Consider the following 27,604-nt stretch of genomic DNA (forward strand, 5'->3'; position numbering starts at 1 on the left):
AAGTCCTTCCCAGAAATACAAGTCTCCCAGGACCAGTGTTGATCCTTGTGTTACAGAGAAGGTCAAGCAGCCTGTTTTCAACCACGTGGGCACTCGAGATTTGGAGTTCATCTTTCTGAAGGTTATACAGTGAGCAGTTTTACAGGCTTTTAAAGAATTCAAGCATTCTTCACTATAGGCTGTGCAAAAATACGTGGCTCTAGACACGATACTCATATTCTTGTGCTAATTTGCACACCATGCATTTTTTCAGTGCTCGGACACTTAGGATTTCTTTTTGTTGTTGTTGTTTATTCTCCAAATTGATCTCTCTTACTCCTGCAGACAGATTTTCGCTCTTACTTCCCTGTCTAAAGTGACCAAGAGAGGATCTACCTTATAATTTCCACTTGCCTTGAGGAGAGTCACTTAAAAGACCTCTGCAAGCCAGGAGCTGCGGAGGGTTGAATGCTACAAGGCATTTGCTACCCTTCACTTCGGTTCTTCGCTTTATCCAGTTAACTCTACTTTTACGTCACGCCCAGAGAGGTGCCAGCAGGAGTCTTTGCGAGACCACGTTGATTTTCCATTTGTTTTTCCAGCCAGGTCATTCTGCAATCCTTCTCGCTGCCTGCACTCGCGTGGGACAGGGACAGTGGCAATATTTAACGCTCGCACTGTCATCAAATCCTTCAGAAAGTCACACCTAAGCACAGAAAACAACCCTAACCCCTCCAATCTCTCTCTCCCCCCAGAGGTGAAATTCTATTTTTTTTTTTTTTTTTTTTTTTTTTTTAACTTTCAGGAATAACCACAGTATTGCATGTGAATAGACCACCATATGTTTTTTATATTGAAAGATGATATCCCCAAAAGAGAACCTAAGCAAACGCCACCTCCTGGAGAGCCGCGCAAATTGTCAAACAGAGGAATGACCTCTTGTTATCAGGTAGCAAAGAGCAGTGGAAGAAAAGCAGATTTTTTCCTTTCTGTCCCTTAAGTTTATGGGGCAACTTTGTGCTCCAAATGAAAGAGTAAGTATGAAAAGTTACCTCAAATATGCAACAAATTCATCCCATTTTGGTTTACTGGCAAAAACCAGTAAATTGTTAACATAAATTATAACACCTATGCTTTAGTAGTACCTAATACATAGGCATTTAGTGCAGTTCATGTTCACAGTATAATTAAGATATGATTATAGTCTATAATTAGCAATTTAAAGGCACATTCATCACCATCCTTCAAAGATCCAGTTATCCCTAATTTAATCCCACTCCAGTACAGACAAATCAGAAATTCAGACCTAAAGTAAGAATGACAGACCTTCAGGCTGAAACCACAATCTTGTTGGGTTTTGGTTTTTTTTGCAGCTGTTTTTGGGGGGTTTGTGTTTGGGGTGGGGTTTTTTTGTTTGTTTGTTTCAAATGGGCTTAGAGGGAGGTACTAATCCATAACCAGAGAGTGTAAATGAAATCTGAGCAGTAAAAAAATTAGAGTGTTAAATCAGTGGGATATTTGTCAATATTCTCTTCAAGAAAAATAAAAGCAATTCAGGCAATTGCCTCTGTACAATACCTGGCACATAACACCACCCTGTCTGTGTTACCATGATATAAAATAATCTACCACAAAATAACACCAGGAGATACTAGGTGTAAAGCAGCAGAGATTTAACTTACTCTTATAAATACTTTGATAAACACAGTCTGCTTCACCACTTATCCAGATTAACACAGTGCGAGTGCTTTATTTGCATTGATAGTTCATGAAAAACACCCACTGCCTCAGAATTTTAAACCTGAGCACACTGACAGAATATTTCCATCTGACAAGTCACAGAAAGGTGGAGTAACCAGTGATGATGCACTCAGGATGGACACTGCAACTCAGAGGAAACAAACACTGGAATGGGTTCTAAAGAAAAAAAGAAAAAAAGAAAAAACAAAACAACAAAACCAAACTGTGCCCCTCACCCCCATTGATCACTGCTTGGTTGCTAAGGTCACTGCTTAATCTAAATTGCAAGTGAGATTAATGGCATTAAGAGTTATGAATAACCAAGATGCCTGCTTAGTTATTGAAATTTCCTGCATGGGAAACCCACTGCAAAGATAACAAAAGGGGCCTCTGCACGGCGCTATTCAGGATGCCAGGGGGGCTACAGCCCCTCCGAGGTCAGCAGTGAATTACGGTCAGTAACGTGAGAACTAAACACACCAGAAGATTCCACGTACAAGAGCACTTTATGAAATTAAGAAGCCATACAAATGGGGAGATGAGGTTCCCAGAGCTGAGCGCTCCCTTAAGTGTGGAAGCCTCCACGGTGGCCATGCAGGGACTCCACCGCAGGAACCAGGGGGTCTGTCTGTCACGTGGACAGACAGAGGAGGCCCAAGGTAAGGCTCCGGGGCAGCCAAACCCCTGTGGAAAGCTGATTTTCCATCACTGTTCCACACGGCCTTTGGCCTGTCCTTTGCTCCTCTGCTTTCCCCTCCTGCTGAGACACAGACACTTCAATTTTGGACACCATTTGTACCATGCTACTCCTGTAGGAACCAGGCCCAAATTCACTGGCTCACAAACAAAACTTTAAACCCCTGTTTTCCAAATTTCTGGCCCCGCCATCAGACTGGGATCACAAGCAGAACCACACCAAAGGAGGGAGTTTGTTTTACTGCTGAATATGCCTCTGCAGACCATGTCCATGAGCTAAATGCCCAAATGCTGATGCTTCCACGCACTGGAGTTGCAAAATCGCCATCACAGACCATGGGGTCTTTTCTTGCTTCCATGCTTCTTTCTAAGCCTCGAAACATCCCGAGGCGTTGGATCCCTCAGACATGTGGAGCCGGGCCTGTTAGGAAAGGAGCTGTGTAACGCCGGGAGGCGACTGACATTTTTAAGGGCTGTCACGCACCTGCCCTCAGCCGACGAGATCAGCGCAGATAACACTCTCCAGGGGCACCTTGTTGCGGGAGATTTGAGGAGGCAGAATCCAAAGGTCTCTTGCCCTCAGGGCCTACGTGCAGAATTAGATTATGAAAACGCAGGATGAAGAAATCAGAAACGAAGAGTATTCCCGCCTGGTGCACGTCTTTGCTGTGACTGCTGAGGATGAGCGGTCAAATGACGACTGGGTAACTTCTTAAAGAATTTAGCTTACAGCTTCAATTCGATTTCAAAAGAGTTAACAGAAAATTGGTTTGAAGTATTTCCGGTGGTTTTCAGGGCTGTCTTTTTGCTTTTGTTTTTAAAAGATTTAGCGTTAGGCATAAGGTGCCCTAAAAGCACAGGCCATGTTTAAGCATGACATTTATTATTGAGAAATACAAAATACACCTGACTCGACTGTTTTAACCCATGCACTACCTGCTCTAGGACAAGAGGTGAGTCCCTGCAAGTCCTCCACCCTCGTGGCAGTGCCAGGCTCCTCTGGTGCCCTCGGAGCTGTCGCCGCATGTCCCACAGCGCCAGGGAACAGACACCCAGTCCAGGTGTACAATCGCCGCTTTGAATCTGTACTGCCAGCTTTGCAGGGCTGATGCGAGATGATTAACGCCATTCGAAAACTCCTTGTGGATGGATTAATTAGCGTAATGACATATTCATTTTCATGCTGCTGAACCTGTTCTGGCAGCAAGAAAATTACCATACAGCGCCTGAGGGAACCTGTAAAATACACAGGAATAACAAGCAAACAGAGGGCCACCATCGCCCTTCTGTCCACTGCCACATACAGAGAGAAGCTTTACAACACACACAAATAATTGCTCTCTTTGAGCACAAACGTGCAGGCAGAACGGACCCCAGAGAGCCCAGACTCGGAACAAAGATATGGTTAGAAAACCAGTGAAATTTCCCACTTCTGTCAAGCATCCATTAATGCTTTGCCTTTTAAAAATGCAGTTACTGGAAGCTATTTGTTGCATTGCTGCTGTTTTATGGAAGCTGTCCTCTGCCACCACACAACATCAGGGTCCCCAGGCACACTGCCCATCACACACGGGACCATTCTCCCCCCACCAGCCATGGGTTCACCCAAAGAAGCCTGCAGGACCCAGTCCCTCATCTGGGGACCCCACCATAGCAGTCCCATAATCAGCTACAAAAAACCGCACTTAGTCCACAACATTTGGGGCTTTAAATATCTCAGATATCCCAGGATTTGATGCTATTACTCAGTAATGGGCTGAAGAGATCTCCACTGAGCAACACAAAGCATCCTCCTGCCTGGAGCTGAGCAATTCTGAACACATCACTCAGGAGACACAATCTCTTTTAAAAACCTGGAATGGAGGAAATGAATGAAGAGCATGACTGTGGCTCATTCCTGTCCATTTGTTACAGACTGGCCGATTATGTGCAATGGATCTATGTTTTATCTTGTGTTTCAGAAGATGGTGAACACTTTTCGGGATACCGGCCACAAAGCCTCAAGAAAAACCCTTGGGATTTAGTTTCCAAGACCTAAGTAACTTCATTTCAATGCCTTCGTTCTGGGGCTATTATAGTAAAAACATCAGTTCATTTGCGTACCAAACAGTCCAGACACGTTAGAGGTACCATCCAGTTCAGATAATACATGTAAAAAACCCACCCCCCGCCACTCCTCCCAAAAATAAAAATACTCAAAATCCCACACTTTGGAAACAAGAGGATCTTGAGATTGCATTTGTATCTCTCACTTGTATTTCCCATCTCTTCCTTGCTCAATGCACTTGTAAACTTAGTGGAATGACTCATCCCTTTCAAAAGGGTTAAATTCACTCAAGGAAAAAGTTCTTGTGTTTTTGAATCCCATTTAATCCCTTCTTGGTTTTCATTACATCATTCCTCAGTCTAGGACTTTCAGTATTGGTCATAAATGAAGGCAATACAATAATTGTTATTTACTTAGTTTTACACCAAGCCTCTCCAAAGGTGGGCAAAAGGAGAACATTTGTTTTCAACACGTGATCACGCAAATAAAACCCAGAAGTCATAAAGCTTTTTCTGTGCGACACCAATAATTCAGCTTTGCTTCCTCCCAGGGAAGTATTGTGAAACCACCTTTTGGAAACCAACAACGCAGAAAGCAGGGCTTTCTGTAAAGTCTGCTGTGACTTTTTGCTTTCAGATAGAAAGATTGGTTGCTGTGCTTCCAATTGGTTTCAGGCTCATTTCAGGAAAATTGGGTAAGAGAGACATGTATTTAATTTCAGAGATCGGCGGAAGTTTGCTATCCATCCAGCCTCCCAAAATGATCCAACTCCAGTCTGGTTTAGCTTTTGAAAGAAAACTGAGCCTGTATCTGACAACACGGAGGACCCACCTCTCCAATCCCACCTGTCACATTTAACATCACAGGTGCAGGTAGTGAGGCTACAGGTGAGGACATGCACAAAGACGGCATCTGCTTTTTGCTCTACAGAATGGATTATATCCATCTCTCTTCCTCACAGGACAACCAGGGGGATGGATCAGCTCTCCAGAGCCTTTCCAGCTCTATCCGCACGGCTTCCATAAAGGGCAAGTTACACTCACTGGCAGTATTTCAGCACTTCTCCCAAATTATGAAGTGTCTGTGACACAGTTCATAATGTGACCATCATAATCACAGAGGAGACTGAAATGCCCCAAGGATCCATTTTGCAGAAAATTGTGCAGTGGCACAGCATCTGCAGAAGTTTAGCACCTTGCCGTCCAGGAGGTTGCCATAAATGTGACAAAGTGACACATAACCCAATTTGCATGCTATTATTTTCCATGGCTGATTTGACTTGATACACATGAATCACATGAAAATGCAAGATAGTCCAAGAATTATTTACATAAGGGGCTGATTATAACAGCAAAGAGCTATTTGGCCGGTAATATATTTGCTTTTCAAGAGGATTCAAGAATTATCTTTCGTCCCACAGGTATCTCTAATTCTCACTTCTGTACGCATCTTAATTTCCATTAAGATCTGTGAAAGTTGGTGTTCATGTTACAAAAAGAACAAACAAGCAGGTTCAGCTTTAGAGAAAGACGACTGTGATATGACTGCTATTCTCGAGGCATAACGAAGATGTACAGTGTACATTTTGGTTACTGACCTTCTAGGCTGGATTTTAATTTTGCATTAAGCAGTTCTACTAATATTACTTAATTACACTGTTGTTTACCTCATCCAAGAGACTCTTATGCACACATAGGTGTTTACATTACTAAACACACTACATCATTATCAAAACCAAACAGAAACGTCAGGGGCATCAGCCAATCTAAATATGCGAGCACAGCGGCTCTGCTTGTCTGCAGAGTTCTAAAATTATTTCTCCTCTCTTTGATGCTGAATTCTGGTGAAAAGGAGAAAAAAAATCCACCATGTGTTTTGGTGGTTTCAACTTGGATTTGTAAACGATAGGCATCTGCGACTACAGTAAAGCACTCACAGAATGTGAAATTCAGTCCAAGGTATCTATAGAGTTCAAACAATTTTGGGTAATTCTCTGGAAAGATTCAACATCTTGGGGTGAATATTTCCTAACTCACAACCTCACCTGACCGTTTCTCACCATTTTTAGAGAATGACCATGGTATCTACCTTTCATTCAGAAAATTTCTCCAGATTACAAAACTTGCATACTGGTGCAAAACAAACCTTCAAGCACTTCAGTTCCTCACCAACTAGACACAGGTTAAAAAGTGTGGATCCAGTACAGTATCATGGAGGAACATTACGCAGAAGACTTGGCTTAGCTGTGTTACAGAAAGCACGTACACTAGAGCAGAAGGCATTATCTGATCAAAATAATCAGAACTTTAGAACAAATAGTCAGCCTAGACTAGACATTATACTGTGGATGGTTTTTTTAATAGCATTTGCTGATAGCTATTTATTCACTGTTCCACAGCAGAACAGTCTACTGAGTACGTTTTCATTTGTGATTCAGAGTATCCTCCCGCTGACAGCGGCATCTTTTGACATTTCTGAACAGAGATCAGTGGAATAGCTGTATTTCCCATGGTGTCTCTTGTCTTGTATCGCACTTGTCACAAGCCGCTGGCCTGTATTTGTGGGGTGGAGAACACTATTCTCCAGGGAGTGCCCATTTAATATTCTCAGCTGTGCTGTGACCTTTTCCATTAATAGATGTCACAATAAGGACATGCCTTTATTGCCGAGCCACAACAGCATACCAGTTAATCACCCGCAAGACAGGCGTCATCTGAAGCTCTGACACGAATATCCAAGCACGTGTCTCGTTTTGACTATATTCGAGATGGGAGGATTCAGCGTGGGGGTTTTCCAAGCAAAAGTTACCTAGGCCATCTATCAAACACTATGGCACCAATCAATGCAAATCTGAAGGAGGGAAATAGCAACTTTGAAACAGGTGTTGAAGATAATTTAACATTTCTTCAGCAAGAACAAAACCAAGAACTTCTTCCTTCAGAACTGACAACTACAACGCAAATCACTACTGTGGGGTGGGGAAGATGCTGACAGCATCTGAAGGAGAATGAGTAGAACAGTCCTCTGGAGTATGACCTGATCTTGCACAGTTTCAGCCCCAGGAATTTTTCTTGAACTTCAGGCAAGGAAAATACTTGGGGGGAAAAAAAACTAAAAATGTATTACTATAAAAATAGTAGGGAAGATCAGCATGGTAATAACCAGTGTAGTCCAAGCTCCCTCTTCTGGTCTTTTGCAGTAAATATACATGAGTAAGCAGGTCTTGACAGTCTAGCATTTGTTTTCAAAATCTAGCAACAAAGTGTTCATATAACTTAGACAAAACATTTGTTAAAAGTTATTCAGCCTCTTTCACAGTAGTTATGTTTTCTTAAGCAAAGGATGTACAGACTTGGGAATTTATTGTAATGTGTGGAATAATATTGCACAATACCTCTTTTTTTCCCTTGTGAAACTTTCCGTTTCTTGAGCGGGCAGTTCTACACCATCACCAGGGGCCACAGCCAAGGGTACATCTCCAGGAATGAGGTTATCAGCTTCCTTGCAGCTATCGGGCTTGGAAGTGCTGCAAAACAATTATTAAATATAATAAACTGACAAATTTCAGAAGTGCCCATGAAGCTTTACTGAAGTCTTCTTAAAAGGCAAACTTTGGCTGGATCTAAACTAAGGAGCACCAAGGAGCTCTAAGGAGCACATCCCCTCCCCAACGCTGTCTCTCTCCCACCTCCCACAAATTACTTCTTCCTACAAACCCTATTTCACTTAATCTCTCGGATGACCACATAACCAGTAATATCGCAAAGTTTTAACAGCTCTTACACACCAAAACATTAACTGCCAGAGGAATTTAACTGTATATGAAAATAATAAAATAAATCCCTAATGCCTACTTTGCAGTTCTCATAGAGCCCTTTCTCCGCAGCCTACAATGCAAACATTCAATTAAGTGACTTGAGTGACTTGTCTTTTAGAAAAAAACTAAAACCCAGGACTAAAAAATTCCCTTACTTTAAAAGCTCTCCCTGTACCATAAACCTGAAAGCCCAATAATCCCTGAACTCATGACATGAATGTTAAGATTACAGGACTGTAATACTGCTGTATTTGCTAATTCCTGCAAGTCCCTCTGCTCAGCAAAGCCCCACAAGACCCGAGCTCAGAAGCACGACAGCCATGGAAAGATTTCCAGAGCACGTAAACACAGATTGGAAAGAGCGAGTTTCTTCACAGCGAGGGAAGGCACTGTGGGGTGCTGTGCCCGCTCCTGCTCCCCGCAGAAAAGGAGCTCTCGCACACAGACACCATACAGGAGGGAACGGCCATCAGCCCCAGTCCCCGGCACGCAGGGGAGGGTAGTCGGGCCCTTCCCTCTCCTCAAGGCAGACCGGAGCAGAACGCACAATGACAGCTCCATTACCTTTCTGTTTTCTTAAGCAAAACCCAAATTAGAAAAAAACCTCAACACCACCACAAATAAAACACTTCTGAGTGCCTACTGCTCTTTAAGAGGATAGATCACCTGTGTATACAAAAGATCAGCCCACAAGAAGCCCACTTGCATCCCCCCTCACTTTAAGCACACTGGTAACCATACTACTCCTCCTGCTCTCAGCCACACTCATTAAACTAATGGAAGGAACTAAATAACCAACGACTTGATGTCTCAAAAGCAGGAGCAGCGTAGGGTCTTGTCACACCATGTTGTCCTCTCCAGGGCACCTCCGACATAGTGGAGGGACACAGATGTCCTGGGGTAGCAGCCACACCGCCTCGTGCCAGCTCCTGCTTCCAGAGATCCAGACACAAACGTTTAAGGAAACATTGGTGGAACCAGGCTTTGACTGAGAAGTTTCTTTTAGGTTTCCTGAACTAAATATAACCAGTTATCTTAGACATTCTTTTTAAAATTTCCTCTCCCCTCCCCCCAGTAATTACACTGTAATCGTAGAAGGTAGATTAAGTCGTGTTACTGAATAAGAGTTGGTAAAGTTCAGGGACAGATTGTTCCTCACTTTAGAAACGTGTATACAAACAGAGGACAAACGCAAATCACAACCCTAACTTTCGTTACAATACATAGGAGCAGAATAACAGTTATTCCCCAAAGTGTTTATCCACTTAAAAAGATCCCGAAAGCTCTTTCTGAGAGCGGTTTACCTTGATTAGCTCTCACCCATGAAGTTGCTTTGTGCCATACAGGATAACTACTCGGTTATCTCTAAGAAATTTTCTCTGCTTTATGCTTTCCTTCCTTCCTTCCCTCTGTCCTTCCTTCTTCCCTTTCCTCAGTTTGTCCAGACTGGTCTGACACTGACATAGACTTCCTAAATTTTCAGTCGCATCAAGTTAAAATAAATAAATAAAAAACCCCCAAGCTGTTTCCTTTTTCATGCAAAGGACTTTTCCCTTTGCTAAAAATGTCTTTGTCCTAATATAGCAATAGCATCAAATATATACAAAGGCGATGTGACTATATAGGGTCACACGGAGATTAGAGAAAGTAAGATTTTAAAGCAAAAAGTAAACGGCTAAAAATAAGTGAATGCTGAACATCTGTTTGGAGAGTAAACAAAAGGATTGCAAAACCCAAACAATTCACAAGAGGGCCCAGCCAAGCAAGAATACCAAACGCACACAAAATTATGGACCTTACGTTATGCACACGTAAACCCTTCCCCTCAATCGCCTACAGTAGCACCTGCTCCCCGCTCACCCGCACCCTGCGCGCAGGCACCACTGCCCATCTCCAGCCCTTCAGCCCCCCCCTTTAAGTCTTTCCACATAAAAGGAAACCTTTTTCAGTGATATACTTTGACTAGTATAACTTCTAATGCTCTCTGCAAAGCAAAACTAGCTATCCAAACAGCGTTTTTAGAAGAGCTCTGCTCCCTGGCCTTCACAAAGCACAGGGCTTACTTTTAATGAGCTACAGTATCTGTATACGTTAAAACTCACAAATAATTTCCCCTAAGCTTTCCAAGCTTCATCTAAACCCATAAATACTGGATTCCCATAAAGACCACGTTTGCCAAACATCAGCCGCCTTCCTTGTGCAAGTGGGCTTGTAAAGGAACACGGCGGAGATGCAGTCGGTACGGGCATCTTCTCTGACATCTTGCACCAAGAGGAGTACCTGCAGGCATCCCCCCGCGTGCCGGGACTGCAGGACAGGGTACCATGGGCTGCCTTCACTCCTTTTCCCCCACTGCTGTCACTCTGACAAGGGCTAATATCGCCACGTAAGGATTTTGGCACTGGTCAGCGTGGTTTGCAGGTAGAATCGCAACAGCGGAGCGCTACTGGTTATTGCTCATCACCAGATGGGCATTGCCTGCAGATGGGTGCTGCCCACTGGTGGCATAATAAGCTCACAAGGGACAAGGCAGAAGCAGAGCAGCTCGCAGATGGTACAGACTGCACAAACTGAGGCAGGGTAGCGCAGCACAGCATCTCTGTCCAAAATACAGACTTTCTGTCCACTTTAAACAATCCAGCCCAAGTCTACATCAACTCTGGTACCTCTATCAACTCATGTTACTTGTATCAGCTCAGACGTGAAGTGGCTACATTAAAACCTCTTCTTCACAGCTCTTACTAAAACAGTATTTGCCGTTAAACTTATTTTTCAATTAGCAATAATTTTTAAGTAATTCTCCAAAGTCACGTTCCGACCCTCTGTTCAAACAGAGGCCCCTGGGTATTCCTGCCTGTGTCCTGCTGACACCGGGGAGCACACCCTGAGCACCGCAGTTCCCCAGGCTGTGAACTGTGCCACCGGGAAAGCTCCATCTGCAGATAAAGCAACACAGCTTTTAGTGCATCTGACATCACCGCTCACAAATTCCCTCACGGCAGCCTAATGCACCCTCTGCATGGCAGCAGCCGGGAGAGCGGCTGACGCAGGGGAACACAACATTTTCCAATGCCAACTCAGGTTCTGAACACCTTTCATTCCCCAGTATCCACGATAGAGCTGTGCCAGCTCTGGTCCGGACTAAACGTCACGCTACAGCTCTGCAACCTCAGCTGGAGATTAAATGCAAGAGCAGAAGCTTTCCTCAGCACGTGGAAGGGACCAGATTGGGTTGCCCTGCTTGTTATCCATGGCCTGACCTTAAAGACAGCGCGTGCAGCAAGTGCTTTCCAAGCTGCCACTTTTTCCCAGGCACCTGCTGGTTTTCTGCCCACAGGACGGGCAGCAAGTTGCAAAGGAACAGGTAGAGATGGCTCAGAAATGTTTAACACCTCTAACCACGGAGCCAAGCTAAGCTGTGGTCTGATACAGCCGGGGCACTTCTCTGCCTTTCCAATCCAAACGTTTCTCTCATAAAACACAAGTCCTGTTGCAGAGCTCTGCACCTGCAGCATAACGAGAAAGATGTGTCTAGCCAAAATTTCTCCCAGTGCAATGTGTACTGGCAAATCAGAGTGAACTTGGCCTTGCTCAGCTTCGCTGCTGAACAAAAATGCCTGGCAGAACAGCCAGCAAACTTTTTACCCAATTCTTTTCAGGGCAGTCCTCTGTAGATATAGTAAATAAAACCTACTTATTGAGCAGATGATACCACGTTCTCCCTGATCAATATGTTACCAGCAGGGGAAGAGAGAGGCAGTCACCCTCAAGAAGCAAAACAAAGATACAGTTTCTTGACTGGACAGATGGGGAGACAACCTGATCTCTTATTATGCACTGCCATCTGGAAGACATTGAGCACAAACTGACCCCTGCCTTATATGCACCATTATTTTTCCCATCAAAGTGCACACCATCTGCATTATATGACACCCTTGATGGGGAAATACACGGAAACAAAAGGAACTTATTAGTAAATAACTAAATATATTTGGGGAAAAACACTTCATAATTGCAATTTACTGGAATAGCATCCATGCTACAGACTGGAATAGCATCATGCCATCTAATAACCCTGGTAACATTTCAAAAGTACACTGCACAGGTATAACCAGAAAGCATCGACACAGAGACATGACACATGTGTGCACTAGAGAATTTTTTTCCAGACATAGAAAAGCAGTGGCGCAATATTTCTATACAAAATGCCAAAAAAAAGTGGTAGCTTTAATATGATCAACTTGCTTACACAGGCAAGAACCTGCTCCATGTCACAGGTGAAGATGAGGGATAAGGCAACGACATGAAACAACAATCGCAAAAAATCTTCCCTTGGATAAGAAAAGCCCAGTCCTGCTATTACTGATCCTCACTGTGAGCATAATCCCAATCATTTTAGAAGTACTACTTTCATTTCCTATTAACTTTATGCTGTTATCAGTTTAGGTCTGACCAGCAGCGTTACTGCTGGAAGAGAGTTGTGCCATGCTCGTTTCAGACAGGAGCCAAAGCAGGAGTCCAGCTGTGCTGATATTAACCCCCCTTCTGCTGATCAGCTGCATCTGCAGGTGGGCAGATACGGGAGCTACGGCATTTCTCCTGCCGGGACACCAGGGAACACCTCTGCACGGCTCACAGAGAAGCCGGCAACCAACAACAGCCTGCACAGGAAAGGCAGGTGCAAGAACAGGCGGGCTTTTCTGTCTAAAGCTGACTGAACAAGGATGCAAAATAAAGGAGAAAGAAAAAACAAACAATACTGACAAGTGTTAACTTGCGCAGCTTTTTTAAAAAATAAACAACAAAATTTTAAACCAACAAACATAGGCGAACTGCCTGCAGCCAGATTCACCCCAGCTGACCACACGGTATTTCTCTCTCACTTTCCTCTGTTCCAGGAGCTCAAAAACTACCTACTTCCACGCTGAATACTCCTGGTTTGCAACTTTTTAACACTGAACCCTTGCAAAAAATCCTTGCACCTTCTTTAAGGTCAGGATATGGAAACAAGAGCCAGATCTTTCGGCTGCTGCACCGTCTGTGTGCCCTCACCCCTACTGGGCTCAGCCACCCTGTACGGGCTAACTACAGCTCAGCACCAGCACCCACAGCCTGCGCAACTGGGATGAAGCAAGGAACCCCGAGACAAACTTTCGGACATTAACAATGAAAATGTTTTAAAGACAGAAGTTATCAAGTAGATCAAAAGAAAAGGTATAATATAATTAACTCAAAATTCCAGATCCAGATGATAATCTGAACAGTGTGAATTCATGAGGTTTACAAGAAGCAATACATTAAAACACTCTTAAGACTGCTCTTCCTAAATGTTTCCTAAGGTGATGTTTAATCATAGGCAGCTTGCGTGCCTTTTTCCCTACAAACAGCAAACCATCACCCCAAGGGCAACACAGTCTTCTACTCTGGACTGTAGTCCAGAGACCATATATAAATCTTCCCGGCACTTTTGGTGTTAGCCTTTTTTCACTCCGGCACTTTTGGTGTTAGCCTTTTTTCACTCCTTCACGTTCAGAAAGTAGCTCATAGCTCCACCTCAATTGCTGCTCATTCTTTTCTAACTGCCTTGCTACTATGGCCAACAATCCATTAGCAAGAAAAAACAAAATTCACAAAAACCCAATCAGTAACCCAATTACATTTGTTAAAAACAAAGGAACACAACACTTTTGAGTACAAACTTACAAGAACTGGAAGAAATCCACATCATTCGCTTCCCACTGTAAGCTTCTCTAGATCATCTTACCCGGATTGTAGGAAAAAGTTTGTTTCTCACAGATTCACTCAGCCAGCATTAGCGACTAACCAGCTTGGGGACTGAGCGAGGACCAGTACAGGCTAAACAGCAAAGTCACCCAGCTTTTAAGGTGGATTGAGCAAACACAAGCTCCTTTCTGCCTTTGATAGCATATTATTGCTACTTTAGCTATCCAATTTAATGCTAGCTTAAATATATTGTGTATGGTTACACTCCACTGAATTCACAATGATTGACGGGTAAACACAGCCTACAAGGCTTCCTCTACTGTTGGCAGTTAAGACAAGCTTATACCCCCTAAGACCTTGACAACCCAACTGCCACCAGCACAAATAAAGCAACTGTTTCCCTTCTGAATGCAGGTAAAAGCAGACAAAAACTCCTGTGTCCAACAGAGATGAAATACCCGAATGCTTTATAATCAACATTATACTGTTAAGCAACTTCTCAAAATTAAACAAAATGCCAAAGGATCAGTTACCTTCTACTAATAAAAAAAAAAAAGTTTAAGCACCTAAAAAATATAAGGCATATATTGTACCTTCACATGGCATGAACCTCCTATATGCCAAAGTGATTCAATCCAAATGAGAGGTAAATGGCATCTTCCTTTGAAGGTTTTGGTAGAAGGAAATTTAAATGCTGGTAAAGATTTCCACTGACTACAGACAGACTCAGCAAACCCATCAGCAACTAGCAATACCGGGCATGTATCCATCCAAGACGAGCGACAGCAATTTTTTAGCTAGAACTGACCTCTGTGGTCCTCCACCCGCCCATATCGCTCCAGCTGCAACGCCTCTGCACAATACCTTGCTGAGGTCAGCTCCGCAGCATCCACGGGGTCAACATTTCCACACGTCGCAGAAACAGCTAAGGGTTGCTCGGGAGGATCAAGGGGAGAAGCCAACCGTATATCATCACCTGGCCCAGGAGGGCTGCGGAGAGAAAAGACATGGAAAAAGGCAGCCTTAGAGGTCTGAATTATTGCGGAACTGTTGTCACGTGGCTGTCTGAAGCCCCCACTGTTTAACATAGAATCATAGAATCAGTGAGGTTGGAAGGGACCTTTAAGATCATCAAGTCCAACCGTTAACCTACCCTGATAAAAACACCACCACTTCTAAACCATGTCCCTAAGCACCTCATCTACCCTTTTCTTAAACACCTCCAGGGATGGTGAATCCACCACCTCTCTGGGCGTATGCCAATTTGTGTGTTTGGGAACGCAGGGGAAACTTGGTGTTTTTAATATAAGTTGCTTTTGTGCACAGCTCTACTGTTCCCACCAGCCTGAAGTCGCTGGATTTATGTGTTACAACTGCAGGAGCAATGAGACGGTACAATCCGACAGCAAACGAGCCCCATTTTGATTCTGATTTTAAAAAGCCAATGAGAAAACCAGTTACTGCTTGAATAAGAGAAACGGCAAGACTTCCTTGCCCAGAAACCCCGTAACACACAAGGAGCTCGAGTGGGGCTTTCACCTGCCACGGAGCTGCGGGGGGGCTCATCCATGGGAGCCCCGAGCCAGACGAAGATGCAGCGGGTGTTGCAGGGAGCACACGCCGGGAGACACCCAGCATTGTCCCACACACCCGGGAAAGCAGGGTGCAGCCCAGCACCAGCACCACCTGGCTAAAAGAAAACAATTTGGAAACACACCCTCGAATCAGTAGGGAAAGGAGCCTTGCTGAAGAAGGGGGTTGGTTTGTTTTTAACAGACACCCCCTGAAAATAATGCTGTTGTTGCCTGCTTCTACCTGACTTTCCTATGTGGCCACCCAGAGACAAGGGTCGTGGAAGTGTCAGTTTTCCCGAAAACTCAGCAAAATCCTCAGGTTTTTGTAAAACATAAAATGTGACCTTTAATTGGGGTTCCAGTTTCACATCTGTGGACTCACCCAACTGGCTCAGTTCTGAGTGCCGCCTTCCTTGAATACCCTTTTCTCCATGTTGTTTCCCATACCACCAAGTGAATACAACCCTGTACGCAGACAGATGGTACCGTACACAGATGGATTTGAGCAGAAGTGTATAAACTTAAAACTGTCACTCAGCATTTGGAATTTCAGCTTAAAAATAAAAATCCCCAAATCATGGAACTCAGCTTTAACACCAGATGATTACTTCCTTACCTAACTGCAAATCCAGCAGTTTAGTATGATTCTCTACTGTAGTTTAATTTTGGTTCAAAGAACATAACAAGGAGTTAAACTGCACTGTAACAATGTCAGTGTCATTCCAGTAATGACTGACGGCTACTATCTGAATATACTCACATTTCACATCTTTTATCTAAAGGATTCTGTAAAGTAACACGTTTCTATGAGAAAAATGATTTGTCAAGCTTGATTTCTAATATTTTTACTTTATTTTTAATTTCTTACACCTGTGATCCTATGTAAGCCAGCGCTTCTGCTTTTCATTTCCAGTATTTTCACAGCATCATTCTGCACTCGGTCCAGTTCATTTGCCCGTGGCATCCCTGCCAAGCCAAGTGGCATTCTCCCCTCCGTTACACCAACACTAACAAGAGTAGGGTTAAGCCACTGGACCGACTGCAGTTCTCAGATGATGGCCTCGAACATGTGACTGTTTAAGTTTACAATATTACTTTTTACCTAATTACAATACTAAACAATTAACTGTCCGCATGTTCTCTGGTTTAACCACACCTGAGGGCTCAGCCTGTTGCAGGAAGCATTGAGCTAACATGTTTACAAGTTCTGAAGTCCCCTAGCTTATCAGTATAAAAGGACCGTTTTTCACTCATCGCTAAGAGGTGCATATACTTACAGCTCAAACTGGGGTGCCCCCTCTGCTTTGCCTTAAAATGAGCATTCAGAAAGTAAGCCTTGACAACAGGACTTTGCCACTTCTTTCTGATACACATAAGGAGCGAAAGGCAGATGGGCAGGTCCTGTTCTGGCTACCGACAGAGCACCAAGGGTCTTTCCTGTGAACATATAGAACGTACAGCCAAAATTGCAATTGAAGCTGTTGTACTGGTGCGCCCCAAGCCGGTGAGAAGCGAAGCGCTTGCCTGCTGCCACTCACATCTCCCAGACAGCGCTTTTCATACCAGCTATGGACAAGGTAACTTGAAACTCGGGCTTGGGGAGGCGATGGCAGAGCTGCTCATTGCCAAGCCACCCGGCTCCGTGCGGCACAAACAATGAAGCTACCCAAAAGCTGCTCAAACTAGTTCCACAACTGACATTCCTGGGCATCGCAACTGCCTTCGCCTCGCAGGCGCCTGCCACCGGGTCCCTGCTGTAAGTCCTCTCCAGAACTGGCCTTTTAGGCCAATTTGTTCCAAGAATCAAGCTCTGTAAAAAGGCCGTGAGCTTTTCCCATTCCACTGCCCAAGTTCTGGGTGAAGTCTGGAAGAGGATCTACTTAAAGTGACTTCCAAATTCTACTTATGACAAGCATGACTGAAATACTTTTCAAAGGAAAATACCTCACAGTTTAACAAGCAGTTGCTTACTAACAGCTGTGGCGCGCACACTAAATTCAGCCCAAAGACCGAGGGCTTCACTCTGCTATTAAGTGCGTCACAAGCGAAAGAGGTTGCCCATCAAGCATCCTTAGGCTTTTCAGTTTCCTAACTTCACTTTTAAAGCCTCTACGTGTCCTTGAAAAGAGATTTTCCAAGTCACTGTTAGAAGGCAGGTACACAAATAGCAAGTTTCAGACAAAGCCTGACCCATACTTGTCATTAAATATCCATGAATGGATGAGAAGTAACTGCACAAACCTATGTAACTTCTTCTGTTTAAACATAGGAGGTCTGAGCACTGTTTGTGTAAGAAGCTTTTGAACCAAGGCAGGAGATGTACTTAAAATATGTAAAAAAGCACAGCTTTACACACATGGACACAGAGGCGAGCGGGGTCAGCTCCTCAGCACCAGCTCTCTACGTGCTCTGGTGAGTCCATTTGTTGCTCTCCTATTGACAGCAGCGAGACGCAAACCTTAAAGCCCCAATTTCATATTCAAGTTTTAAAATGTTTTGACACTGGTGCTGGAGACAGAAGGCAGCTACGGGTCTTGGCATTTTCTCCTTGTCCATGTTTTTCCAATCAGGAGCTCTGGATGTGGCTCCCTTTGAACAGTCAACAACAGCTCCAAGTTTACTCCAGGGGGAACCAATAAGCATTTCAAGCCCTGCTATCTCCTAGTCCCAAACATTTGGTTGCTTTTAATGAGATAACGGTAAGATTTATAGATCCTGCTCTTACTCCAGAAATCTCTGGAAAACAGCACCAACGACCGCAAGGCAGGACTGGTTCTCAGCACCCCCATCACCCGCCAGTTAGTTTTCTTCAAGAAACGAGATGTTGCTCACTGGGTACAGCAAGGCTGATGGCCAAAATCCTCTAGATTTCATACTTGGCTTTGTAACAACTCTGGCCAAAGAGTCAACTTTTTGAGCCTCAGTTTACACACGCATAAGAAAAAATGTTAATTAATCACAGGAAAACATTGAGAGGATTTGCCATTTCTGATAAGTTCTTACGCTGCAATTCTTTGCAAGAGAGAGATCTAGCAGCATCTACATCAGTTCAAATTCATTCATTCAAACACATTGTACCTCACCAAATTTCATCCATTTAATTAATTCCTTCATAATATTAATTTGTACCTTCTCACACTTGATTTTGTAGCTTGTCTCATACATCAGCCACATTCATTGAAATAAACTTCACGTGTAGAAAATCCAACAATAACCTGCTATGGTAACTCTATGCACCTTTGGTATTTCTGTTCTTTAAAAGTGTTTTCACGATTATTGGGACTCCTGTCAATATAATTTAGCAAAGTAGGAGGTAAGAAGCTACTTCTCAGATTAGAAATCAACATTACTGATATCAGAAGCTAAAACTAATCTTGTTCAGGAAACAGCTCAGGACTAAAAACAAACCTCTCTTTCCCCCCCCACTCCCCCCCACCCCATACTACTTCTTGTGAGGTAATTTAAGATTCATTTAAATATTAATAGAATCTTCAGAAAAATATGAGATGCTAAGACTGAAATGGAAAGTCTGGCTTTATTACCCAATGAATCAAGGGGACATCCATACAACCAAATTATGTTCCCCCAGGGCAAGTCCATACACCAGCAATACCTTTAAAAGCTCAGACACAGCAATGACTGGGGGTCGATGGTTACTTTTGCTGGTCACTACGTATAGATATCACCAAGGCTTTACTTTCACTGCACAGATATCACCAAGGCTTTACTTTCACCAGCCGAACACACACTCACAGTCAAAAGTTCAAGTTTCAGGAAATACGCTGCCTTTTGTAAACCCAACAAAGACTTACGCATTTAAATATGTCATTTTGGAAAAATATCTCAAATTCCTTCTGTAGTCGGAAGGAGAAACTATGCCTTAAGTGCCTCACATCAGCACTTTGTATTTACACTGCAGGACCGTCTGCATGCCTCAGCCAGGCTGAGTCCTGCTAAGCTGGGTGCTGAACAAACACAGTAATAAAGGTATCCAAGAGATGAACTGGCATGCGTTAATTAAACAAATAAAATCACTGTCATGCAGAAGACACATAAGATTGATATACAGTACTGTGCATGGCAGCGTTTCTACATTTACGGAAGAAAGACATTGCCACCAAGATACCAGAACTGCCTCCTGAGGGAATTATTCCAGTGTCTGAGATTTACACGCTCTTCCTCTGAGCCGAACTGGAGCAATCAGCAGAACAGGTCTGGATGTGGGGTGACCCTGCTCAGGGCGCGCAGGGAGAGCCAGCCCAGCCCACCGCGGCTTGGGCAGCACCCGAGTCACATGTGTGACGCAAGGAAGGGCACTGCTGAGCAGCAGGAACCCGCTGCATCTCCCAAAGGCTGCGGGGCTGCCCGCAGTCCATGCGGGAACACGCGACTGCCCAGCTCCGGAGAGAAGGCTGTGCTTCCAGCAACGAGGGAGTCCCTCCTCTGACTGCAAATTTCCCTACTGCGAAAGCAAGAAAGGAAAACAAACGCAGAAACTGCATTCTGGAGAAAGGAAAGTATCTTTTCAAAGACTTCCTGAAGGCAATACCCCACCTATGAAAAGCAACCCCAGAAAGCCAGATGCACAGCAGCCGGCAATCCTGGGAACGCCAAACGGCGAGGCCGAGCGGGACGACGGTGCTATCGCTGTCAGGCAATCCGCGCACGTGACGATGGAGAGTCATTCTCAGAAGCGACACTTTTCTGGCAGTGCTGGTGGAAATCCTGACAAGATAGAGAAATTATCTTGGCAGGGGACGGTGTTTAGTCACACGTTACCTGAGGGCCTGGACTTCCCCTCTCACCCAACCCTTCTTGCTTAGAAGTCCCTTAATTTTTGTAATGTGGATGCACATTGATCGTTGATGTGATTAGTCACAACCATAAAAAAAGAAAAAGAAATTTTTTTTTCCTGAGTATTCTATATTACTGTGGTCACGTCAAACCCTAAAAGTTACAGTGAGTTATTACATTAAATAAACAAATACAGCTACTTAAGATTAAAAGACTTAAGGGGACTGAAACACGCGTTACAGGATTACTTCCTTCGCAAGCTAAAAGAGGGACAACAGAAAGCCACATAAAAGCGTTAGAAGTATAAATCACGCCTGCACAGGATGAATAAGCATATCTGCCGTAATAACTGTCAACCATTATAAAAAGCCCATAACGTCACCACCGTGCAGCTTTTAGAGCCTCTGAAGGGCTCTCAGTCACGTCCTGATGTCATTGCTGCAGAATTTAAAAGTTTCCAAATTCCAGCTAGTAAACCTGAACCAGAAGTTTCTCAGTGCGATCAAAACAACACCCCCCGCCCCCCCAAAAAAAGTCTGCTCACCCGCTGCCACTCCGGCCGAGCAGAAACCCCAACCACAAGCCATGGCAGGAGCCACAAAACCATCCAGGCTCTTTCTTGGAGTTAAGGAGAGTTAATCCTCTCCCGGAGCCGGAGGCAGCGCTGTGCGAGCAGGAGGGCGTCTTACTCGGTAGAAGTGTTACTTTACAAAAGGTTGTTCAAAGAAGGAAAAAGAAAAAAGAAAGAAAAAGGAGGGAGGGAAAAAGATGCAATAATCTTTTGAGAAAGAGAGAAAAGGAGTGGTAAACAACAGCTAACTTTTAATTTCTGATACAGCCCGTAACTGCACATTGCTTTTGTTATTCCCTTGGCTAACTTCCCCCTCGCAAGTGTCTACTTACCAAAGCCAGGAAATAATCACCAGCTTCGCTCTTCTCGGTCATCCTCGCTTCCAACACAACAGCCCGCAACTGGGTAGACTTCCTTTAACACGAATTCCCGCCGCTTCCCCCATTCCCGGGGGTCGGGAGCAGAGAGCTTCCCCCCCACACACACCCCCCCCCGCACGCCAAGCCCGGCCCCGACCGCCGCAGCTTCGGGCGAACGCTGGAGCGTACAAAAGGAGTAGGAGCTTTTGGAGCTGCTTCTCGGAGGCTCCTCCCATGAGTTTCCCCGAGGAAAGGCCACAACGATCAAGCCTGCCTCGCCCCGCGTCCTCCCCCGCCGCGGTCGGGTCCCTCCGGGGCGGCACAGCCGCCCCGGAGGGACCCGACCGCGGCGGGGGAGGACGCGGGGCGCATCCCGGAGCGCTTGCGGTAAGCGCAGAGATGGAGGGTGGGACACACACACAGGACCCGGACACAAATACCTCCTAATATATGAAACCCCATTTCAGCTGAGCCTTGCCTAATTGACGGTGTTTGGCAACTTTTTCCAAAGTTTCGAGATGCAGGGGAAAAAAAAAGTTTTTCACCGCTTCCTCTGAAACTTCGGGTTTGTTTGGAGATGTAAATCTGAACCAAACCTTTTTATTCGTGCTCTAATTTTTGTATCAAGTTAAGGAGAGTCAGGAAGGTGATCAGAGGGTTGGAGCACCTCACCTGTGAGGACAGGCTGAGAGAGTTGGGGCTGTTCAGCCTGGAGAAGAGAAGGCTCTGGGGAGACCTTATAGCCCCTTCCAGCCCTTAAAGGGGCTACAGGAAAGCTGGGGAGGGACTCCTGATCAGGGAGTGGAGCAATAGGATAAGGGGGAATGGTTTTAAATTGGAAGAGGGGAGATTTAGATTAGATATCAGGAAGAAATTCTTTCCTGTGAGGGTGGTGAGCCCCTGGCGCAGGTCGCCCCTGAGAAGCTGTGGCTGCCCCATCCCTGGAGGTGTTCAAGGCCAAGCTGGACGGGTCTTGGAGCAACCTGGGCTGGTGGGACATGTCCCTGCCCATGGCAGGGGTTTGGAATGAGATGATCTTTAAGGTCCCTTCCAACGCAAACCATTCCATGATTCTGTGATTCCGGCTCCTAAAGTCACATGGGTTTTCTTACAGGTTTTATTATCCATAAGAAAATGGAGCAGCCTTAATTACTTGCATGCCCCTTAGGTTTCCTATGGGTTTATTACAACACAAAAGAATGGCTTCACAGGTAATTAAGGCTTTGCATTGAGGTACACCAAATTGCATATACAAGCTGCCAGCACCAAAGGAATTAAGTGACTCTCTACCCAGGGAGATCTTTATCATGTTTATAACATGTCATACAATAACTATAGACTAAATGTCTACAATATCTATACCACACCAAGGTAGATTCATTGCTTACCAAACATCCAATCGAGATATTTCAGATAAAATACTGGAGCTACAGAGACTTAGCTTAGCAGAGTCGGAGTTTCCCAGATGACTCCATGTGCAGTCTGCCCAGACTCGGGACATTCAACTTGTGGTGCCAGCTATGCCTGCTTGGGTGACAAAACTAACTTTTCATCATCTTCAGACCTCAGTCCAGCTCTTAGCAGGACTGTGCATCTCCTTTTCATGTTAGGGTACAGTAATGACACCAGTTGGACCTCTCAAAGCATCAATTCAGAACTGAACCTCAGGTGGAAAAAGGTATTAATTTATTTTTTTTTTGACTCTTGAACTGTTTCTCCTTCTAGCATTTGTTTGATTTTCATGAGCAAAAGGAGGGAACATATTTTTGCCCAGGTAAATATTGTGTTACAGAAAAACTTTCACAGCTAGTCCGAAAGCAGATGACAGGGGTTTCCCCTAGATGTGCTTATTGCTGCTTCTAACAATCCAGTTACCTGTACAGGAAATAGAAGAATCTACCAAAAGACCCCTGGACACCAAATCAGATACTGTAATGGGTGAAAATGCTGAAAAACATGTTGACTGCCAACATCACCTGGGCTGCAAGGTATGGCTCACCGAGGGGTAAACACCACGTACAGTACCATACGCTGTGGAGAGTTCACTTAGCTGCAGGACCGGCAGTCGGTAGCATCCACTCTGACAGCAAGGACTAAGATCAGGCAGAGAGTTAAAGTTTCTGGGGAGAGCAGCTCTCTCATATCCTGCCTCCCAAGCAGTAGGAAACCAGGCATGGAAAAAGTTACCGTGATTTCTGATACAGGTACAAGCATTCAGCCACCCTCTCATTTGGGGGCGAGGGAGGGAATTAAACTCTTTTGTCATCTGGAAGCCATTTCACAAATAGCTTCTGCAGGTATAACAGCCCTGAGGAGGAGGGAGACCCCGGAGAGAATAAGATTCATTAAAATAAATTGTGATTTTCTTTGCAAGCAGCACTTCAGTCTGGCACAAAGCCGTAGACACAGACTAACTATGTTCCTGCTAACAGACCCAAATTCAGCATTTTTGGAATGGAATTGTAGTTTTGCTCAAATAACATGCCTCTCCCTGTTTATTCATTAGCCTTTTGCTGTACCAAACCCCTTTCACCTACTGTTAAGCGACCTCATCCCACCTTTGTTACAAAAACATTTCCACTTTCCTCCTAGTGCCCTCTGCTACTTAAACATACGAAAACTGATAGGCAGGAACTCCAGGAACGTGGTGCTAAGGTGTGCTTGATTATCTGATTTTCCTGCAGGAATTAATTGATCTGCATTAATAGAAGGCTTGGGGGAGGAGAGAGGAAACAAGCTGAAGAGCAACAGGAAAACAAGAGACACGCAACCTCCCAGCAAGGCTGGGGAGACAATGACAGGACAGGGGCTGACTCTCAGGCTGCAGCCGGCAGTGACAGCCTGTCTGGCTGGGGCTGGGAGCCCGCAGATCAAAGAGCCGCAAAAGAAAGTGTTGCAAAAGATTTCTCCGGAGGGCCAAAGCTGGATAGGAGCAGTGAACGTGCTGATGAGAGGGACTCAGTGGCAGGAGACATCCCGCAGCATGGCCCCGCTGGCATCTGGGCCCTTCCCTAGCTCCCAGGGAAGAGTTAGCCTCAAGGAAAGGCCAGAAAGCATCGGGATAGCTTATACTGGAGGGCAGGGGGGGAATCCTGTTTGGTTTTTTAAATGTAGATCCCAAACATTTTTCAAGAACACTAGTATTTTGCATTTGGGTGAAGGATTTTATCTCTGCTAGATCCCCACTTTTTCCTTTTCCACATGTACCCAAGAAGATAATAATAACTAAGCTATGTGTGAGATGTTAGGTTGCAATCTTAGGGGTGGAGGAAGCCCCAAAAGAAATAATAATCTTTTTAGTTTGGCAATGCTAAGTAGTTCACAACACCGGTACATCAATGTTCCTGTGGTGACACTATAGTGTCTATGTAATGTCAGGTAACATGATGCTGGAAGGTGCAGCGCATATATATATACACATACACACTTCATCCCAGCTTCCGTGTCGCACACCACTCCTAACTGTGGGACCAATCCATGAATATTCTCCTCAGGCATACAAGCTTTTTACCCTACACTCAGGAAGATGGGAAATCGAATTACAGAAAAATTAAAGGTGCTCAAGTTCAGTACCTTCAGAAGTGTTGGATTCCAGGGCACCAGTTTAGGTTGTATTTTCAGGTCTGGACTATGACTTGAGAAATGTCATCAGAGACCCCATTACTCCAGCCATGCTCCATGGCCAGGGTGCTCTTAGACTGCGGGTGGACACCTGGTGAAAGCCTCCGTTGGACACCATACAGCTAGTGCTGACCCACTCTGCCCGGTTCCTGTGAATTTGATTGGAGGGTTTTTCCTATAAACTATGTCACTTTTGCCAAACCAAACAACTTGGGGGGAGTGGGGTGGGGGCTGTAAGCCAGTCCTCAACCCATGAAATTGGCTTGCAAAGAATGTTACATTAAATAAATGTAAAAAAAAAAAAAACCACCTCCCCCTCCAGTTTTCCTTTCAATTTGCATTCTGGTTTTGGAGAATACAGGATGAACACAGTTCAGATTGTCAAGTTTGTCCCTGTAAGCACGAAAACAAGGCTCGCTCTTCTCCAGCTCTAAATTGACATTAAGATTATCACTAGTCTATAAGCAAATACAAATACTACCATATTTGTGATAAACTTGCAAAAAAAACAGCAAAACAGCAATGCCTATGTTTGTTCTGAACAATAAGGCTGCACCATGCGACTAATCATAGAATGGTTTGGGTTGGAAGGGACCTTAAAGACCATCGCGTTCCAACCCCCCTGCCCTGGGCAGGGACACCTCCCCCCAGCCCAGGTTGCTCCCAGCCCTGTCCAACCTGGCCTTGAACAGGGACCTCCACAACTAAATCTTTAAGAAAAGGTGCGTGTGTGATTTCCAATTGTTCTTTCTGAAAACTTAGTGCCCTTTCTAAGGCCATTTGCAACAAAGAAAACCATATAAATAGACTTCATTTTGTTTAAAATTAAAGAGGCGTTTCTCTTTTGCATAATCAGAGGTTCATGGCCATACACTGCAAAACCACAGACCCAATGAGCTGCAGAGCAGCTTGGCTGAGATATCCAACCTGCTTTGGTAACAAACACCTGAACTTTGCATTTCCACTATTTTCCACATAGAAATTGCCCACAACCATTGTTTGTGGTGGCTGAAAATTAGGTTGTGCAATTCCTAGCAATTTTTATTGGTGAGGCTTTGGGATGGGCATGTCTTTAAGTTCCCAGGCTTTTACCTTAACCTTCTGCTTTGAAATAAAGGAAAGTTTAATGTTAAACCCATTACATTTCAGCGGATCAAAGTGATGGGAAACTGCCATTTTGCAAATTTCCAAATAAATAAGATCAATCTTTAGAAAACCGTAGGCTAGACTCAAAGCCTCACAAATTCCAGTGATAACTTCTCTAGCAAACCAATTTTATTTGGGCATTCTACCAGAAGAATAAGGTTTGAAGAATGCTGCATGAAATAAACGTTTCATGTACCATCACAGTACACAGCCCCCCCCAAAAAAAGGGGGAAGATGTGGAAAATCTTGGAGTTTTTCAAATATTCAGCACAAACTAACTATATTTTGACTTATTTAATGGCACTGTTAAGAAGGGGAGCTGGAAGTTTTAAGTGTCCATTTATTTTCATGACATCTAAGTTTTTTTCCTTAGTTATTAGAAACGGAGCAATGCATACAGGCTTTTTGCTTTCATTCCAGGAAACAAATCCAATCTCTGTCTGCTGCAGAGTTATTCTTAGCTGGCTTTGATATTTCTATCAGCTAGGAGAGCATAACAATGTTATCATGCTAACAAATTCCAAAGATTTTACATAAGCTCTTGAGTGCCTTAAAAAAAAAGAAAGAAAAGGCTTTATTGATTACATTGTTTGTGTTTAGTTAGCCAAAGGAGCTAGGAAAAACAGGCTGACAAAGGATAAAAAAGCAGTTTGATGAGTTTCAGTTTCACGAAGCAAGTGCTCTTCTGTGTTTTTCAGAGCACCATTTAGAAAGAGAAGCCAAGCTTTACAGGTCTGAGGTTGGAAAACACCAGGTAGTTCAGGCCAACGAATCATTTAAATCCTACTTGTCTACATACCGCCTATTTTCCTAATTTGATTTTTTTTAATCAGTTGAAACAACTAGACACCCCCCTTATTAAAGCAAAGCAGGATAACTGGGAGTATAGCGCTTGGGTGGATGGTCTGGGTGGAAAAGGATCACAGGATGGTGCCGCATTCTCCATGGCTGATCCATTTGAGGCTCGGGGCCAAATTCTCTGCTGATACCGCTCCACCGAAGCAGAGATTTTGGCCCAACATCTACTGACTTTAAGAGTAGGCTGCAGCCATAGCCTTTTCTCACGCAGCTGCCTTGAAAGGAATGTACCAAGAGGTAAAGAAAGTAAATTAGTGAATTTAAACAACCTTGCAGAGTTTTGGGGCCCTTTCGGGCTGCTGGTTATTTTACTGAGGACCGTGGATGAATGGGGCAGGTACCGCGCAGGGAGAGCAGGGAAGAGGAAGGATTAAGCCCGGGTGAACAAAGGAGAGTTCATCAGGAAATGCTTAGTCTGGGAGGAGATCCCAAGCGCATTTCAGCAAGGAGAACAAGATTACCATAACATACTAAGGCTGGTTCTTGACAACAGCACAGAATGGTGGCACTCCGCATTTCACAGGGACCTTAGAATCCAGAACAATTAAGCCTTTGATTGCAGCAATTAACATTTCTACACTTACTACGATTTGAGATGCAGAGATTCTCACAGGCCAAAGAGACTCTTCTATCAGACTTAACCTATCAGATACTGGTCAAGGGGAGTGTCGATGAACG

General features: G+C 44.3%; 1 protein-coding gene across 3 annotated transcripts in view; it reads right to left on the reverse strand.

Moving 5' to 3' along the window:
* TACC2 (transforming acidic coiled-coil containing protein 2) overlaps positions 1-27,604 on the reverse strand; it is a 150,577-nt gene that overhangs the window by 70,294 nt on the left and 52,679 nt on the right. For 2 of the 3 annotated variants that reach the window (XM_082486493.1, XM_082486492.1), the window contains 2 exons: positions 14,868-14,993; positions 7,857-7,988 (listed from right to left, as the gene is read on the reverse strand). In XM_082486493.1, coding sequence (XP_082342619.1) covers positions 7,857-7,988; positions 14,868-14,993 — 258 coding nt within the window. The remainder of the gene's footprint in view (positions 1-7,856; positions 7,989-14,867; positions 14,994-27,604) is intronic. The other variant, XM_082486494.1, reaches the window with a different exon arrangement.

Source organism: Vanellus vanellus (genome assembly GCF_965231255.1).
Source record: "Vanellus vanellus genome assembly, chromosome: 7".
In the NCBI taxonomy this organism is placed as follows: domain Eukaryota; kingdom Metazoa; phylum Chordata; class Aves; order Charadriiformes; family Charadriidae; genus Vanellus; species Vanellus vanellus.